An 18,485-nucleotide genomic window follows, 5' to 3' on the forward strand; every position below is an offset into this window, starting at 1 on the left:
AAGGTCTGTTTCAGCAGGATTAAAAGTAAGACATCACAGCAATTCCTATCCCTATCTGAGGACTTGAACTGAACCAAAGCATGTGTCCGAAGACCCCGAGGACGGGGCTCTGGGTACGGTAAGAAACTAACATTGAACAAGTTAATCTGGGAACAGTCGTGCTTTCTTCAAGAGCCATAACTTTGCCAGCCAACTGTTTTCTTTTTTTCCATCGATCACTTGCCAGTGGGATAAAACGGGGACTGTTGTAGTAAGGACTGTCTTTATATACTGTTGCTAGATAAACACAATTCAGTTCCCTTAATTACTGGTAGTCAGAACAGTGCAAGTGTTTTGCCATATCTCTCCAAGTAACATTATTAGACGTGCAGACCTGAAACATTTATTTAGATTTGGTTTGAATAGATTCATTATGTAACTAATTTTATTTCGCTGATTCATTTCGAAATTTCTAAATACAGCATTTCACTATATGAGCTCAGTTTTCTGTTCAAAATATCTATGAAAAGCAAGACTCCGGTGGGTGTATAAACATGTCCGCTTGCCGACTTCCAACTCCAGGCTTACTTCGGACGAGTACGGGTGTACTAAGATGGCCGCGAGGCAACGTCACTTTGGCCGCGTATCGCGCATGCGCAGTAGGCCGGGTGGCGGCTGGCTGATAGAACACTCAATAAAGTCCTTGTTTTATAATGGACCACACAAAAATGGCTGCTGCTTTTATTGCGTTGGCGCGGGTAGCTGCAGAAACCAATCAAAGCCTTCACGCGGGCTTGTAAAAGGCGGCCGTTCCGCCAGTAGAGGGCGCAGGTCGGCGTTCTCTCTTCTATACAAGAGGGAAACCAGCTGTGCAGGCTGAACCCGGAAGTAATTGTCAGGGGTGGGTGAACCTGGAAGTTACAGGGAAGAGGAGAAAGATTTGATGGTCGGTTGGTTTTGAGGGGGTCTAGACTGCAGGTGAGGGATGGTGGGGGGGATTGCGGCAATAAATATGAGCGAAGGTTAATAAATAGAGCGTTGTGGGTACTGACTGTATTCCCCAGGTTGGGCTGGAGGCTGCTCAGCAATGGAGGCTCCTCATGAATCAATTTACCTGAACCATGAATGGGGTGTATGGAGGAAGTGTACCTCAGCTTCCATATGGAATAAAGGATGAGGTGACATGCTGGGGGGCTCAGCTCCACTCCCCCAATATTGCAGGTGATCAGAGGTGTGGTGGGAGTGCAGCTCACACTGGATATCTCTGGCCCTGCACTGTCATGTCCAGGGGGGGATTGGACCTGAGATTTGGTATTTGTTGGTGGCAAAAGACTTTTCCATTTAAAGCCGCATGATAGAGGCGGAAGGAGATGTCGGTGATAAGCGGCACATTTCTGGGGACGGATAGAAGGATTGGAGCTGTGGCTGGTTAGATCTGATTAGAATCTGTATAATCGTCACATTTCAGTGCAAGGAAAGGAAGATTATCGTTAATAAATGATGGCGGGAGAGATCCATTATGTCCGCCTGTCCATTCTCTATTTACTGTTCGGTTTAAACCCCATTATTCCGTTATCCTTCCAATTCTTCTTTCTATCCAATTATACTATTTCCTCAGGTTTTTTTCTCTTGATCACTTTCTTTCTGTCCTAGACCTCTTTTCTCCCTGCCCTCTTCCTCCAACCCAGTCTCCATTCCCTACCCTTTCTCCTATCCCTGCCCTTGCTTTTTTTTCCCTCTCTGCCATCCTCGCCCTCACCTCCCCTCTCTACCCTCGCCACTCTCACTTCCCTTCACTACCATTCCTACCCCCGTTTCCCTTTCCTGTCTACCTTCTCTACCATCACTTCCCTGCCCTCTCTCCTGTCCCCGCCCTCCCTTCCTTTCTGGCTGTACCATCCCCGCCATTGCTTCCCTTCCGGCTGTACCGTCCCGGCCATTGCTTCCCTTCCGGCTGTACCGTCCCGGCCATCGCTTCCCTTCCAGCTGTACCGTCCCCGCCCTCCCTTCCCTTCTGGCTGTACTGTCCGCACCCTCGTTTCCCTTCCGGCTTTACCGTCCCCGCCCTCACTTCCCTTACGGCTGTACCGCCCCGCCCTCGTTTCCCTTCCGGCTGTACCGTCCCTGCCCTTGCTTCCCTTCCGGCTTTACCGTCCCCGCCCTCGCTTCCCTTCCGGCTTTACCGTCCCCGCCCTCGCTTCCCTTCCGGCTGTACCGTCCCCGCCCTCGCTTCCCTACCGGCTGTACCGTCCCCGCCCTCGCTTCCCTTCCGGCTGTACCGTCCCCACCCTCCCTTCCCTTCTGGCTGTACTGTCCGCGCCCTCGCTTCCCTTCCGGCTTTACCGCCCTCGCTTCCCTTCCGGCTGTACCGTCCCCGCCCTCGCTTCCCTTCCGGCTGTACCGTCCCCGCCCTCACTTCCCTTCCGGCTGTACCGTCCCCGCCCTCCCTTCCCTTCTGGCTGTACTGTCCGCGCCCTCGCTTCCCTTCCGGCTTTACTGTCCCCGCCCTCGCTTCCCTTCCGGCTGTACCGCCCCGCCCTCGTTTCCCTTCCGGCTGTACCGTCCCCGCCCTCGCTTCCCTTCCGGCTGTACCGTCCCCGCCCTCGCTTCCCTTCCGGCTTTACCGTCCCCGCCCTCGCTTCCCTTCCGGCTGTACCGTCCCCGCCCTCGCTTCCCTTCCGGCTGTACCGTCCCCGCCCTCGCTTCCCTTCCGGCTGTACCGTCCCCGCCCTCGCTTCTCTTTCGGCTGTACCATCCCCGCCCTCGCTTCTCTTCCGGCTGTACAGTCCCCGCCCTCGCTTCTCTTCCGGCTGTACCGTCCCCGCCCTCGCTTCTCTTCCGGCTGTACCGTCCCCGCCCTCGCTTCTCTTCCGGCTGTACCGTCCCCGCCCTCCCTTCTCTTCCGGCTGTACCGTCCCCGCCCTCCCTTCCCTTCCGGCTGTACCGTCCCCGCCCTCGCTTCTCTTCCGGCTGTACCGTCCCCGCCCTCGCTTCTCTTCCGGCTGTACCGTCCCCGCCCTCGCTTCTCTTCTGGCTGTACCGTCCCCGCCCTCGCTTCTCTTCCGGCTGTACCGTCCCCGCCCTCGCTTCTCTTCCGGCTGTTGCTTTTCTCCTGGCTCCCTCTTACCTTAATTTCTTCTTATGTCTCCTCCTCTGATTCTACAATGTAACAATCTGCTGGAGTTCATTACCTCTTTTTTCTGGGAGTTCAAGCGTTTTTCTTTTTAACTACTGTAAAGTAGTATTTAGCCCTTCTATAGATTACATGTTTTTCTGCTGTCACTGCTATGGCAGCATGCGGGCTGTCTAGATCAGTCCCTGTTTAGATGGTCCCATTCCAGGAGTTACTCCCACCCCAGAGATATCGGAATCCTGAGAACATAGTCCTAAAGAGGAGCTTCAGGTACCCCTTTCCCCCTCAAAAAAAAAATAAATGTCAGCAACTACAAATACAGTAGCTGCTGACTTTTAATATAAGCAAACTTACCTGCCCCTGGATCCAGTGCTGTCCTCACTTTAATCTTTAATTCTTTAATCCGCTTTTATGTGCAGGCGCCAGCATCTTCATTAAGGGAAACCAGGAGTGAAGCCTTGCGGCTTCACAACCAGCTTCCAACAGCATGAGCGGTACCACATTTTGTGATTGGTCCCGCAGTCTTCTGGGACCTGTGATGTCCCAGAAAAGTCTGCGGACAAAGGAGGGGGGTGAACTTCCTTTTAGAGGGAGCGGGTACCTGTCAAAATCATGTTACCGCCCACCCCCCATTCCCAAAAAAGTGCCAAATATAAAGGAGAAGGGAGGAAGAGCTGAACTTCCCCCTTTTGGGTGAAGTTTCGCTTTAAGTTTATCATTCCTGATCTCACAGAGATTACTAGACTCCATCATAAGGTCTGTGTGTTTTTTATTTTTATCGCAGCTTAAACTGAAGCCTGTCTGGGAAATATCGCCTGGCTGAGGATGGAGAAAGAGCATAATCACATTACTGAGAGGATATTAGACCTAACTCTGGAGATCATCGGCCTACTGACTGGAGAGGTAAGGAGGATTCTGGGAGGTCACAAGACATCACTCTTATCGATAGTAATAAAATACAGACCTGACTGGAGAGGTGAGGAGGATTCTGGATATATTATTAACCGCTTGTTGAGTAGCTGCTGTATACGCTCATGCTCAGTTGGAAGCCGGTTGTTAAGCCGCAAGGCTTCAGATCTCCATTCTGTCAGGGGAGGAGAGAGTAGTATTTAGGAACAGCGATCAGTCTTCTCCTCCAGTCAGTCCCATCCTCCCACAGTTAGAAACACCTAGCAGGGAACACATTTAACCCCTTGATCGGCTCCTAGTGTTAACCCCTTCCCTGTCAGTGACATTTATACAGTAATCAGTGCATTTTTATAGCACTGATCGCTGTATAAATGTCAGTGGTCCCAAAAAAGTGTCCGATTGCCGCAAAATCGCATATCGCCGCCATTACTAGTAATAATAAAAAAAAATATATAAATGCCACAAATTTATCCCATATTTTGTAGATGCTGTAACTTTGGGTGCAAACCAATCAATATACGCTTATTGCAATTTTTTTTAACATACGTTTGTAGAAGAATACATATTGGCCTAAACTGATGAGAAAAAAAAAAATTGGGGATATTTATTATAGCAAAAAGTAAAAAATATTGTTTTTTTCCCCAAAATTGTCACTCATTTTTTTGTTTATAGTGCAAAAAATAAAAACCGCAGAGGTGATCAAATGCCACCAAATGAAAGCTCTATTTGTGGGGAAAAAAATAACATACATTTTGTTTGGGTATAGCGTTGCACGACTGTGCAATTGTCAGTTAAAGTGATGCAGTGCCGTATCGCAAAAAATGGCCTGGTCAGGAAGGGCGCAAATCCTTCCGGGGTTGAAGTAGTTCAAAGGAAAGAAAAGCAGATGGTTCCAGTGTGTGGTGCAGGGTGTGACTTACTCTTTATCACTAAAGTGGTTTTAAAGACCTAAACATTTTTTACTTTAATGGATTCCCTGAATTAAGTTAAAAACATATTTACGTAGCAGTATTGCCCCCTCACCCTGGCTTGCTAAGGGGTTACTGTCAAGGGAGGAGGAGCCAAGAGTGGCAATAGGGCACCCAAAAAAGAGGAGGTTTGGGGCCATCTTGTGCAATTCCATTGCACAGAGTGGGTGAGTGTAACATGTTTGTTAAAAAAAAAAAAGATCTTAAAATCATTTTAAGTTAAAGTGATATGAATCTGTATTTTAACGCTCAGGAGTACATGGTTGTGAATAAGACATCTGTCAAGCATATGACACCCAACAGTCACCACACTGTGTCAAGACAATGGAACAGGAGAGAGAAGATTATTATGGAACCCCCACTTCTTTCTCTAATACCTGTGAGAAATGATGAGAAAATTCTAGCGGTCACCAACAAGATCATTGAGCTCCTGAGAGGAGAGGTGAGCCATGCTGGAAATTATGGGACATTATCCAGTAAAAAAAGGATGTGTCTGGATGGTGACGGTATCATTGTGTGTGTCAGGTTCCTATAAGGTGTCAGGATGTCACTGTCTATTTCTCTATGGAGGAGTGGGAATATATAGAAGGGCACAAGGATCTCTACAAGGACATCATGATGGAGAACCCATGGACCCCGAAATCACCGGGTAAGAGGAGACTTTCATTTCTTGTAAAGGAAAGAAGAGTATTGAGCATCCACCTAGATACATACATCTTCTCATATAAAGTCAGAGAAATAGTGTTTCCTTATGGTCCATTAAGGGATACAGGAATTTAGTTATACTGCCGCCTAAAGAATTGTACAATGGCAGACAGAAAATACTAATCCAACCCCCAGTATAACCCCTTCTATATCCAGCTCATGTCCCCTGGACCTGGACCCTACCCTCATGATCGTCTGGCTTTTGGAGCTGGGCTCCTCCCTCCTCCTCAGGAAGGCACCCTGTCTCTGAATTATAAAGAACCCTTCATGGTACATGATATCTCTCAGGCCCCCCAGCTCCAGGGGAACTCCCTGATCTACAGGGTCAGCTCTATCTTCTCCTTACTGGGCAAGGATCATCAGTGTCCCTTGGGTATTACTGTTGCTTCCTGGAGCCTTGGCTCTTGGGTTCAGCTTGGGTTTTCTCCTGGCATCACCAATGTGGAAAACTTGGGTGTCCTGCTGTAAAGAGAGTCAACTTTATTGTAGTCAACACCCTTCTGAAGAGACTGACTCGTGTAGAATATGGCCAGGTTGGGCCTCGCTGGCCTCCAGCTTTGACAAGCTCCTCTTTCCATTGGGTGTGGTGCTCCAGCTTAAGTCCTCCCTGAAAAGGCTTACACCAGGTGTACCATTGTTATCAGGCAAGGGGTCCATTCCTTCCTGTGCATTGAGGGAATGTAGGGTGTTGGAAACCCCCTTCAGGTTGGCCTCCCCCTTACTGGTTTCTTCCTGGCTTCCTCTGCCCTCCCATGGTTGCAGGTTTGGGGTCTGCACAGAACTTTGAGCCTGTTCCTGAAGATCAGGTAGTTTCTGCTGAAATCTTTCTGTGTCTTCAGGCTACTAGGATAATATATTCCTACTGTTCCTGAGACATTCCACTTGCTGGAGTATCTCCATCCCTGGGACTACCGTCTGATCCCTTGGAATGAATGGTTCCCTTCATGTCTGGGGACTCCACCTTGACTAGATGTCTACCCTGTACTCTGTTGGACACCATTTAGGTGTTGCAATGCCCTCACTTCTGGGAGGGAGTTGGGAGTCCCCCCCCCCCCCAGCAATAGGTTGCTGGACGCTTGTGCTGGATAATGGCAAGCATGTTGGCTTGCCTGAAGGGGCTTTTAGAAGATTGTTGTCTTGGAATCTGGCTCTTCTCAACCAATAATGCCTTCACTGACAGGAGTGGTTTGTGCACCTGGCTGCAGCTCATATCCTTCACAGCAGGCAGAGCTCTTTTTTGGAAGGCACTGTGTCTCCTGGGATTACCAGCAGGCAGAGCACACTAGCTCTGTACTGCAGGTACTATGTTGATGACAGAGAGTATCTAGAGGACTTTGTGGAACCTCTTCACCAGGGGATTGATCCTTCCTCCCTGGCTGGTTAGCAGCCTCCTCGGGAAAGTCACGTGAATACTGCCCTGGACTTGCCCATATTCTAGGTGATGCTCTTCGCTTTTCAGCTAAGATTCCTGTTCCCTGCTCCACGACTGTTGATGCTTTGATAGACCTGGGTTGATCAGAAGCTTTCAAGAACCATGGCTGTGGTTAAGGGGTAAGCAGGACCCACAGAATTTTTTGCAGGCTCTAGGGGAACTGAGGTTATGTAAAAGTTAAAAGAAGACGTCACACGTGATAAAAGGCGTAGGGCGGAGTTACATACTGACATTTTCGTGCAACCAGGAGTGACCCAGAAGTTTGTATGACTGCTGGAGTTTACTTTTTTCAATGCGCAATTACCCTGTGATGCTTGTAAGTACTATATACATATGAATAAAAGTTATTAGGTTTGGCACTATGTTGAGCGTATGCTCTTGTTTGCTTTCTGAGCATATGTGGCTGTAGGTGGCGCTATATGAGAAACTGGGACACTTTTGACTCCGACGAGGAGCTGGTACAACGTGGCTGATGTGGATCCTTATAACGTGCTTTTTATAACTTCTCTATTATTCAAGGGGCAAAACTGTTTGTTTGGTAAGCCCGCATTTTTGACCATATGGTGAAGGTTCCCGGTCTGTCGTGACGCTTATTTCTAGATCCTTGGGTGGAAGATTCTTATTCATTCACACATATTGTGGACTTGCACATTATTTTCTTTGGGACATTTTCTTATCTTTGGCACTTGTTGAAATGTATTGATATGTTTTATCAATCAGCGCGACATTTACATGTATTGGAGGTTGTTTCACTTTGTTTCAGCCCCAGTGTCCTTTTAGCAATCCCCATCCAACTTGTCTGAGGGTGAGGACAGGTTTTTCATTTCTGCCTATACTTGTACTATTGTCTTCTGGCATTCTCTTCTTTCTGTCATGACTTTGTGGAATTGAACTGTTGAATTTTCTAAAGGGTTCAGGGGTCTTCTCATGCCATAGGCTTTTATGTTATACTATACCAGGGATCCTCCAACTACGGCCCTCCAGCTGTTACGGAACTACGCATCCAATGAGGCATTGTCAAACACTGACATTCACAGACATGACTAGGCATGATGGGAATTGTAGTTCCTGAACAACTGGAGGGCCGTAGTTTGAAGACCCCTGTACTATACCATAAGTTCTGATATACCTTGTTGTTTGGCTAGACAGCCTTCCTTAGATAGCGTTTATCCCCTTGACCTTGAGGGGTAATGATGACAGGCCTTTGGCTTTCCCATGTGGATTGTCTGGTCTTCTTACCTAAACTTCTCTTGCGTTGGGTTCTCTTTCAAACCTGTTCCTGGCTGAGGATTATTTCCAGTGTTTTGTTCTATTGACCACATCAGGTTGTTGGTCCTTTCTTTCTCATTGAGAATTTATTGGTTCGCCCATTTATGATTTCTGATGGTTCTGGTTGATCAGTAGGGATGAGCTTTATGTTCGGGTCGAACATGAGTTCGACTCGAACATCGGGTGTTCGCCCGTTCGCCGAAAAACAAACATTATGGGGTGTTAACGACAAATTCGAACACCGCGTAACGCCCCATAATGCACTGCGAGATCGCAGTGGATTGCTGTATGATGATTGGCCAAAGCATGCACCATGACCTGCATGCTTTGGCCAATCCTAGCGCCCTCAGTTAAGAGAGCCAAAGGCAGGGTGCCTTTGGCCAGTTATGGCTCAGGAGGACTAAGTCCACACCCCACTATATAAGGCTGCCTGCACGTCGGCCCCGTGTAGTGTGTTGTTGGCGTGGACAAGAGAGAGTGTGATTTAGATTGAGCAGGCAGGATATTCAGTTAGCTGTATCCAGTGTAGCTATATCTGACTGCAGGCCATTCCTGGTGTACTTTTTCTAATATACTTTAGGCAGGCAGGTTATTCAGTTAGCTGCTGTGTAATATATATATATGTGTATAATTATACACACAGTCTCGTGTGTGTGTATATGTGTGATATATACACTGCATCCAGTGAAGCCTATATCTGACTGCAAGCCATTCCTGGTGTACTTTTTATAATATACTTCAGGCAGTGTACACATAGTGCAGTTGCTACTACTTTCTGGTGGTGTACACAGTACACAATACAGTGTAGTTTTGTTTTGCTAAACAAAATTTACAACATGTCCGAAAGGCCACCAAGGAGAGGCAGATGCTCACAGGCCACTAAAAGAGGGCAAGCAGGCTCTGTGTCTACAGTCAACAGAGCTGGTCGTCCTTTTTTTCTGCAGCTGGCCGGGTTATTGAACCACAACATGCAGAAGAGTTGGTGGAATGGATAACAAAGCCGTCCTCATCCTCCTCATTCTCTGTCACCCAGGCTCAGAGTAGTTTGCCTGCCAATGCAGCTGCCAAAGCGGCCTATTCCATTGGCTCCATATCAACAGTCATTCCTTCCCTAGCCCCACCATCGTGCATGGAGGAGTCCCCCGAACTATTCGACCACAGTGTCGGGTACAGGCTGCAGAAGGATGCGCAGCAATTTGAAGGCTCCGATGATGGTACCCAGGTTGAGGAAGGGAGTAACGTGAGCCTAGAGAGAGGGGGTGCCCAAGAAGGACAAGAAACTGGCAGTCATGTTCCCCCAGCTGCAGCATACTGCCAAGTTTGCTCCAGTGACGAGGAGGGAGGGGATGATGAGGTCACTGGCTCTACTTGGGTGCCTGATAGAAGAGAGGAGGAGGCACATCTCCAACGAGGCAGGATGCCCTCCAGGGGCCAGCTTAAGGGCAGCACACCGACTGCATCACACCGCAGAGCTCCGCATGTGCAGGGCACTGCTGTCTCTGCGTGTTATTCCAAAAGTTCTTTGGTGTGGGCCTTTTTTGAGACGAGTGCATCAGATCCCACCACTGCTATTTGCAACATATGTCTCAAGGGGGCAGCTTAAGGGCAGCCACCCTATTGCATCACACCACACAGCAAAGCAGGTGCAGGGCACTGCTGACTCCCCATATACTTTGAAAAGTTCTTTGGTTCTTTTGACACGTGTGCAGCAGATTGAACGTTGCTGTTTGCAACATATGTCTGAAGTATATCAAGCGTGGCCAAAACAGCAGCCGCTTGGGCACCACATGCTTGACCAGACATATGATGACCTCCCATGCAGTCTGTTGGCAACAGCACTTAAAAGACCCACCTCAAAGAACAAGGCAGAACTCTCCTTGCTCCCCATCAGCTGGGATCTTTAATCCCACTATACCTCCAATCCTCTCAGAAACGCACACTGAGAGGAATGACGGTATAGAAATAGGTGTCCCAAGTACTTGTGGCCAATCTGCTAGCGGTACACCAACATCCGATTTTAGCAGGCAAATTTCCCTACCCCAGTTGCTAAACCGTGGAAAGAAATTCGGTCCCAGCCATCCACATGCTCAGCATCTGAATGCTAGCTTGGCCAAATTGCTAGCACTGCAACTGCTGCCTTTTCAGCTGGTAGACTCTGCCCCTTTCGTGAATTTGTGGAATGTGCAGTACCTCAGTGGCAGGTTCCCAAACAACATTTCTTTTCACGGAAGGCCATTCCGGCTCTCTACCAACATGTGGAAGGCAATGTCTTGGCCTCGTTAGACAGGGCGGTCAGCAGTAAGGTTCATATTACCACTGACTCATGGTCCAGCAGGCATGGACAGGGACGTTACCTTTCTTTCACGGCGCACTGGGTAACTGCTGGCAGCTGGGAAGGATGCAGGACAGGGTTCAGTATTGTTGGAGCTTGTTCCGCCACCACGCCTCCAAAATGCTAGTGGTGATTCTTCCACAGCTCTCTCCTCCACCCCCTCCTCTTCTTCTTCCTCTATGGCCTCTTCCTCTGCAGATTTGTCCTCTGAACCAGCGGTGCTCTGTCGGCGTTCAAGGGGCTACGCAAGCACTCAGGCAAAAAAATGCCATGCGGTGCTTGAGTTGGTCTGCTTAGGGGACAGGAGCCACAATGGCACCAACCTTCTCTCCGCCCTCCGACAGGGACACTTGACCCATGTTTCCTGTTTGGTACACATCCTAGATTTGGTGGTGCAGCGCTTTTTGAGCAGGTACCCGGGCCTACAGGATCTCCTGAGGCAGGCCAGGAAAGTCTGTGGTCATTTTCGCCGGTCATATAATGCCAGTGCTCGGCTGGCTGACCTTCAAAGGTAATGCAACCTGCCCATGAACTGCCTCATTTGTGACATGCCCACCAGGTGGAACTCAACGTTGGCAATGCTGCAGTGGCTGAACACGCAGCAGAGGGCCATTAATGAGTACCCGTGTGAGTATGGCACCAAGACAGGGTCAGGGGAGCTTGTCTTTTTTTCGCCACGCCAGTGGCTACTGATCAAGGATCCATGCACTGTCCTGTCACCATTTGAGGAGGCCACGAGGATGGTGAGCAGTGACAGTGCATGCATCAATGATACTGTCCCTCTTGTGTTCCTGCTGGAACACATGCTTCGTGGAATAATGAACAGGGCAATTGAGGCAGAACAGTGGGAGGAAGAGGACTTCCTTACCTCTCATGGCCCCCTTTATCCAGATAGTATTCCTGCGAGCCTGCGGATCACACATGAAGAGGAGGAGGATTGTGTCAGCATGGAGGTGGAAGATAACACCAGCAGCAGTCTTCAAGGGATCGTTTTCAGTCCCAGAAACCCATGGAGTTGCAAATGGCTGGGAGGAGGTGGTTCTGGATCATGTGACCCAGAGGACTCAGGATCTGCAAACTTACGCTGCATGGCCTCCCTGATCCTGCAAAGCCTACGAAAGGACCCTAGGATTTGTGGTATCAAGGAGAGGGATCATTACTGGCTGGCAACCCTTCTTGATCCACGTTACAAAGGTAAGGTTGCAAAACTTATCCAGCCTTCGCAGAGGGAGCAGAGGATGAAACATCTTCGGGAGGCCTTGCAGAAAGGTTTGTGCAATGCGTTTCCAGAGCCTGGGAGGTTACAATTTCCTGGTGCTGGACAACGTGTTGCTGAGGCTTCGTTCAGTCACAGAAAGAGCGGTGGAGAAGGTGGCCGGCTGACCGATGCCTTCAGACAATTCTTCAGTCCTCAGCGCCAAGGTATGATCAGTTCCAGCAACCATCGCCAGCGTCTGAATTACATGGTGCAGGAATATCTAGGGGCAAGATCAGACTTGGAGACCTTTGCAACAGAACATCTAGCTTCTAAGAATATTTTTGGTACAGGGAACCACCACCACTGCCTAAGGCCCAATTTTTCTGCCCCTGTTTAACGGGCACGTAATTACAATTTTTGAACTAATATTTCACAGCAGGGCCTGTTCCTGCGCTCAACAAGAATATCTGTGAGGCTTTACAGTGTTGTGCCACCACCACCGCCTAAGGCCCAATTTTTCTGCCCCTGTTTAACAGGGACATGTAATTACAATTTTTGCTCTAATATTTCACAGCAAGGCCCGTTCCAGCTCCCACCAAGAGTAACTGTGAGGGCTTACAGTGTTCTGGTACCACCAACACCTAAGGCCCAATTTTCCACAGAGTGTATAGGGCAAGCCGTATAGTATATACAGGCGGTCCCCTATTTTCAAATATCCAACTTACAAACGACTCTTGCTTACAAACGGAAGGAGACAACAGGAAGTGAGAGGAAATCTACCCCTAGGAAGGGAAATTCTTAATATGGGAAAAAGGTGTCTCTGATGCTTTATTACAAATCCTTGTTTCTCTAATAACCCAACATTTTCAAAATCCAATTGTCATTGGGACAGAAAGTGAGGTGAAATCTTCTGAACAGGGGCACAGACAGCAAAACAAATGTTACAGTGGTGATGATAACCCTTCCATATGTTATCCAAAAAGATTAAAAATAGATTTTTTAGGCTGGAGCTACACGTAAAAAAATGTACCTGTTCCAAATTACAAACAGATTCAACTTAACAACAAACCTACAGTCCCTATCCTGTTTGTAACCTGGGGACCGCTTGTATACTGCTGTTCAGAGTATATAGGGCCTGGTGGCCCCACGCCCTTTATTTTTTTTTTTTAATTTGGATGCGGGGTTCCCCCTAATATCCATATCAGACCCAAAGGGCCTGGTAATAGGCTGGGGGGGAGGACGACCCATGCCGTTTTTCTCCATGATTTTAATCTATATTGCCGGGACCCGACAATACAATACAGCTGCAAGCAGTTTCAGATTACTTTTTTTCCTTTAGAAATGTCATTTTGCTGCAGGGACTGTTCTAAACACGGGAAAAATGTGCCACTTTACAGGCATACTATAGACACCCCCCAGGCACGATATTTAAAGGAATATTTCACTTTTATTGTTTCACTTTAAGCATTATTAGAATCACTGCTCCCGAAAAAACGGGGCCGTTTATAAAACTTTTTTTTGCATTGATCCATGTCCCCTGGGGTAGAACCCGGGTCCCCAAACACTTTTTATGACAATAACTTGCATATTAGCTTTTAAAATTAGCACTTTTGATTTTTCACGTTGGGGTCCCATAGCCTTTAACGGTGTTCGCACAAACTTTTTGTCAGTTAGTATGTTCTGCCGCAAACCAAACCGGGGGTTGTTCGGCTCATCCCTATTGATCAGCTTCTTGCTGGCTCAGGTTGTAGTTTCCTTCTGTATGGAGTCATTCCCCTCTGGCAGTGACTTTTTCCATCCAGGTCTAGAGCATCAGGTTGATCCTTTGTGCTTTCTCCTTGGTCATGTTGTCTTGTTCCCATATCTGGTAGGGTTCACCTTATCCATTCGGATTCAGGTGTTGGTCCTTCAGGCAGTTCCTGGGCTATAGGTGTTCCCCAGTCCTTCTAGGGAGGCTTGTAATGCTTTTGATGTTTTGCCCATTCCTCAGTTGGACTGCTTTTGGACATCCTGACTGTATCTATCTGAATTTCTTTGTCCCTCAATGGATGATAAAGAAAATGGGATCTTGTACTTGCTGTAAAATCCATTTCTTGAAGTCCATTGGGGGACACGAGTCCCACTCTTTTTTTTTTTTTTTTTTTCCCCAGTACTGCTTTTCTATACAACTGAGGCATGCTGGGTAGAGGAGGGGTTATACTGGTGGCTAACCAATGAAATTTGTTTGCAGGTGTCCAGTCATGTAGGAGGCTGTAAAACCCGACTTTATCTGAATTCCTGTATCCCTCAACTGACTTCAAGAAATAGATTTTACAGTAAGTATAACAATCTTATGTGTTTCCTACAGATGGATTTAAAAATAAAAGAAATCCCCCAGAGAGATGTCCCCATCCTTTGTATTCCTGGGATCCCACACAGGAAGAGTTGAAGACCCCAGCAGATGCTATAGACCTTACTCACGATGTCACCTACCATTATAAGGTGAGAAATGTATTAATAATATAAATTAAAATTAACTAAAATTCCAAGCCCAGTTCTACAAAAACCTTTTATTGTTTTGTTTTGAATAAAGCAAAGAGATGGGAACCTCAGTTAGTTTTTTTTTTTTTTTTAATTGATGTGTTTTCCTGTCCCAGTGACCCTCAGTCCCTTCATGTCTTGTCCTGGTGTCACAGAGATAAGAACGTAAGGAGAGATCGTCTCAATGAAATAAAACCCCCACAATCATTCTGTCCCTTCCCCATTTCAAAAAAAGTTTTGTCTAGAGTTGGGCTTTAATAACTCGGTGTAATGCTTTATTGTTGGTGTGGTTTTCCTTATTTTAGGGAGATAACTTAATCGTCATTAAAGTTGAAGATGATGAAGAGTCATATGTGAGGGGCGATGAGCCCTGCGATGAAGAGGAGGAGCAAATCCCCTCAGAGATCAGCATAGGTGAGTAAGAAACACTAAATCTAGATTCTCCTTGTATAGCCACTACAACATTATCTTCTTCATCTGCCAGGGGAAATGGTATGTGCCTAGTGGGGTTGTCAGGAGCCATCACTCCATATATACACTATATTACCAAAAGTATTGTGACGCCTGCCTTTACACGCACGTGAATGTTAAAGGCATCCCAGTCTTAGTCCAGAATATATACTATAGAGTTGGCCCAGACTTTGCAGCTATAACGGCTTCAAGTCTTCTGGGAAGGCTGTCCACAAGGTATTGGAGTGTGTCTATGGGAATGTTTGACTATTCTTCCAGAAGCGCATTTGTGAGCTCAGGCACAGATGTTGGACGAGAAGGCCTGGCTTGCAGTCTCTGCTCCTATTCATCCCAAGGGTGTGCTATCGGGATGAAGTCAGGATTCTGTGCAGGCCAGTCAAGTTCCTCGATCCCAAACTCGCTCATCCATGTCTTTATGGACCTTGCTTTGTGCCCTGGTCCAAATAATTTAGTGGTGGGGGGGATTATGAGTTGTTTTTCAGTGGAACTCTTCTGGTGTCAGCATACCAAGACATTTTGGACAATTTCATGCTCCCAACTTTGTAGGAACAGTTTGAGGATGGCCCCTTCTTGTTCCAGCATGACTGCGCACCACTGCACAAAGCAAGGTCCATAAAGACATGGATGAGCGAGTTTGGGGTGGAGGAACTTGACTGGCATGCACAGAGTCCTGACCTCAACCCAACAGAACATCTTTGGAATTAATTAGAGCGGAGACTGTGAGCCAGGCCTTCTCGTCATCATCAGTGCCTGACCTCACAAATGCGCTTCTGGAAGAATGGTCAAACATTCCCATAGACACACTCCTAAACCTTGTGGACAGCCTTCCCAGAAGAGTTGAAGCTGTTATAGCTGCAAAAGGTGGGCCAACTCAATATTGAACCCTATAGACTAAGACTGGGATGTCATTAATGTTCATGTGTGTATAAAGGCAGGCGTCCCAATAGTTTTGGTAATATTGTGTATGAGGATCTGCTTGTTCAAAAACGAATTGGACCATGTGAGGTTGCCATTGGTAACTTTGAAAAATCTAGTTTCTTGTCTGTCATACTTACCCTTTGCATTTAATAATTTGGGTCACTGACCCCAGAATAAGTATTCAGAGAAGGACTTTTTACTCTCCTAACAGATTTAGCCCTTCACACCAGTGCGATTTGTTATGCAATTTGACAGTTCAAAATTGATAAGTCGCACCCCATTGCCGTCAATGGAACCGTTCAAATCGTCGAGTCTCTGAAAAAGGTTCCTGCACTACTTTTTTGTGATTTTTATTGCGACTTGCATAGACTTCTGTTAAATGAAGTCACAAGCCGCAATGAAATCAGAGGTCCAAATAACTCTGATCTGTGGCTTTGAAGTCTTGCTGAAGTAGTGCGATTTCAAATCCGCACTGGTGTGAACCAGGGCTCACGTTAAAGCTGAACTCCAGACACAAATGAATACAATTTTGTAATCACTAATACATCATTAAGGACTTTTTTGTTTTGTTTTGTTTTGTTTTTTTTTTTAATCAAGCTGTGTAAGTACCTTTTATGTGACCTGATCTCAGGCCCTTAGAATTCCATGCACAACAGAGCTTAGACTGGGAGGGAGTGTCCATGTGCTAACAGAGGAGAAAGCAGAGTGACCGAGAGATAAGCTTATTAGTCTGCTGCTTTTCCTTTCAATGTCCAGTCACTGGCTGGGGGAGGGACAAGACTTGTTAGTGTTAATGACCTGCAACAGAGAAAAATCTGGTCTCCTGCCCTGCCAGATAGGACTGTGCTGCGTAAATCTCAGGATAGAATAGACAGATTTGTAAATCCATTGGCAGGTAAAACAGCTAACGTGTATGTATTAGCAGTTTTCCTGGAGTCCAGCTTTAAATATGAATGAAACAAATTGCTTATATGCCCCTATTTTATTTTCTCTAGATGGACGATACAGAAAGTATGGGCACCCCATTATCACTGTAGATGGAGAAATCGAAGATGATGATATCATATGTGATTCTCCAATAGAAAATCACCATGTTTCAAATTTCCTCCCAGCACCTCATAGTGAAGATCTATCTTCTGACCTTTCTACTCATGAAGTTTGTATCATTGATGACCTGGTTACAGATCTCCGTAGCCCCCGAGTAGAGAAATTGTACCCGTGTCCTCAGTGCAGCAAATGTTTTACCCAGAACTCACATCTCCTTTTGCACCAGAAAATTCACTTGCGGACAAAACCCTATGGGTGCTCAGCCTGCGGGAAGTCTTTTACCCAGAAGTCCCATCTCTTCACCCATATGAGGGTTCACACAGGGGAGAAGCCCTATTCTTGTTCGCTGTGTGGGAAATGTTTCCGTGACAAAGCCAATCTTCTCAGACACGGAAGAATCCACAGGGAAGATAAGCCCTATTCATGTCAGGTGTGCGGGAGGTGCTTTAAAGATAAGTCAAATCTTTCTAAACACCACAGGACTCACACAGGGGAGAAGCCCTATTCTTGCTTCGAGTGCGGGAAATGTTTTACAAGAAACAGCCACCTTGTTGTCCATCAGAGGAGTCACCTGAGAGCAAAGTCGAATGCAGGTTCAGCATTGGGGCCATCACGATAGTAGTCATCCCCTAGTCTTTTTCTGACTGCGGCAAGGCTTCTGAAAAACAAGTTACTGTCTGACACCAAGGAATAGGCATAAGCCATATTACGTGAACTAATGTGAACTTTTGCAGGGCAAAGAAACAGGTCACTCTACTGCCTGCCACCTCACCTTCTATTTGTTTCCCCAATGCTCCGTTTGCCCCTTCCTCCCACAGTGCATCCATGTGTACCTAGGCCAACAGATGCCGAGCTTAAATGATGTCATGTGGGTGCTGAGGAAAGTCTTTAGCACTTGTGTAAGCATGGTCAGAGCCCACATTCATTAGGCCTGCTGTCTTCATGGCAAGAATAATCGCAAGGAAAGACGATAAATATAGACTTTGCAATTTCTTTGCCTGCATTTTTATCTACGTCTCAATGTTTTCTCGACTTGTGTCTTTGATGGGGCATATAAGCTTTCTTAGGGCTAGTTTACACTTACTTCAAAACATGGCATCGGACACACTTTGTTAAAGCTCTCTGAACGCCAGTCAAAGCTCCTGTCACTAAATAAAATGGTTAGCTTACAGTCCTGTTTACACCTTGCTTTTGCTTTGCTTCAGCTTCACTTCAAAAATTATACCCCATGTCGTTTTAGTGGTGCTTCAAACCCTCTTTAGAAGTCTATGACAAAGCTCACTTGAAGCTCCATCAAAGCGCCTACTGCTTCAACATGCTTCTTTGATGCTTCGGTGGTGCCTCAATGATGCTTCAAGCGAACTTTGCTATAGAATTCTATGGAGCCTTTGAAGATGCTTTGAAGCACCACTAAAGCGACTTTGAGTATCATTTTTGAAGCAAAAGCAAGGTGTAAACAGGACTGTAAACTAACCATCTTATTTAGTAACGGGCTTTGACTAGCATTCTGAGAGCTTCAATAAAGCGTGTCCGAAGCCTTGTTTTGAAGTGTAAACCAACTCTTAAGGATGTGCGACTTCATTTGCGATCATTGAGCAGCAGAT

At 46.9% G+C, this 18,485-nt stretch overlaps 1 protein-coding gene across 5 annotated transcripts; it reads left to right on the forward strand.

Annotated features, from left to right (window-relative positions):
• The first annotated feature begins 777 nt into the window (after positions 1-777).
• Positions 778-17,979, forward strand: LOC141106531 (oocyte zinc finger protein XlCOF8.4-like). 5 transcript variants are annotated; one of them, XM_073597379.1, is made up of 7 exons: positions 778-880; positions 3,897-4,015; positions 5,243-5,431; positions 5,515-5,638; positions 14,273-14,406; positions 14,751-14,859; positions 16,830-17,979. In XM_073597379.1, exons 2-7 carry the CDS (start codon positions 3,938-3,940, stop codon positions 17,498-17,500), a joined length of 1,305 nt encoding a protein of 434 aa, XP_073453480.1. In that variant the 5' UTR covers positions 778-880; positions 3,897-3,937; the 3' UTR covers positions 17,501-17,979. The 5 variants fall into 5 exon arrangements, with proteins under 5 accessions (XP_073453480.1, XP_073453482.1, XP_073453478.1 ...); XM_073597377.1 differs by having other exon boundaries at positions 790-957; XM_073597378.1 differs by having other exon boundaries at positions 790-925.
• Positions 17,980-18,485: the final 506 nt, after the last annotated feature.

The sequence above is a fragment of the Aquarana catesbeiana genome, linkage group LG08, assembly GCF_042186555.1.
Source record: "Aquarana catesbeiana isolate 2022-GZ linkage group LG08, ASM4218655v1, whole genome shotgun sequence".
NCBI lineage: Eukaryota > Metazoa > Chordata > Amphibia > Anura > Ranidae > Aquarana > Aquarana catesbeiana.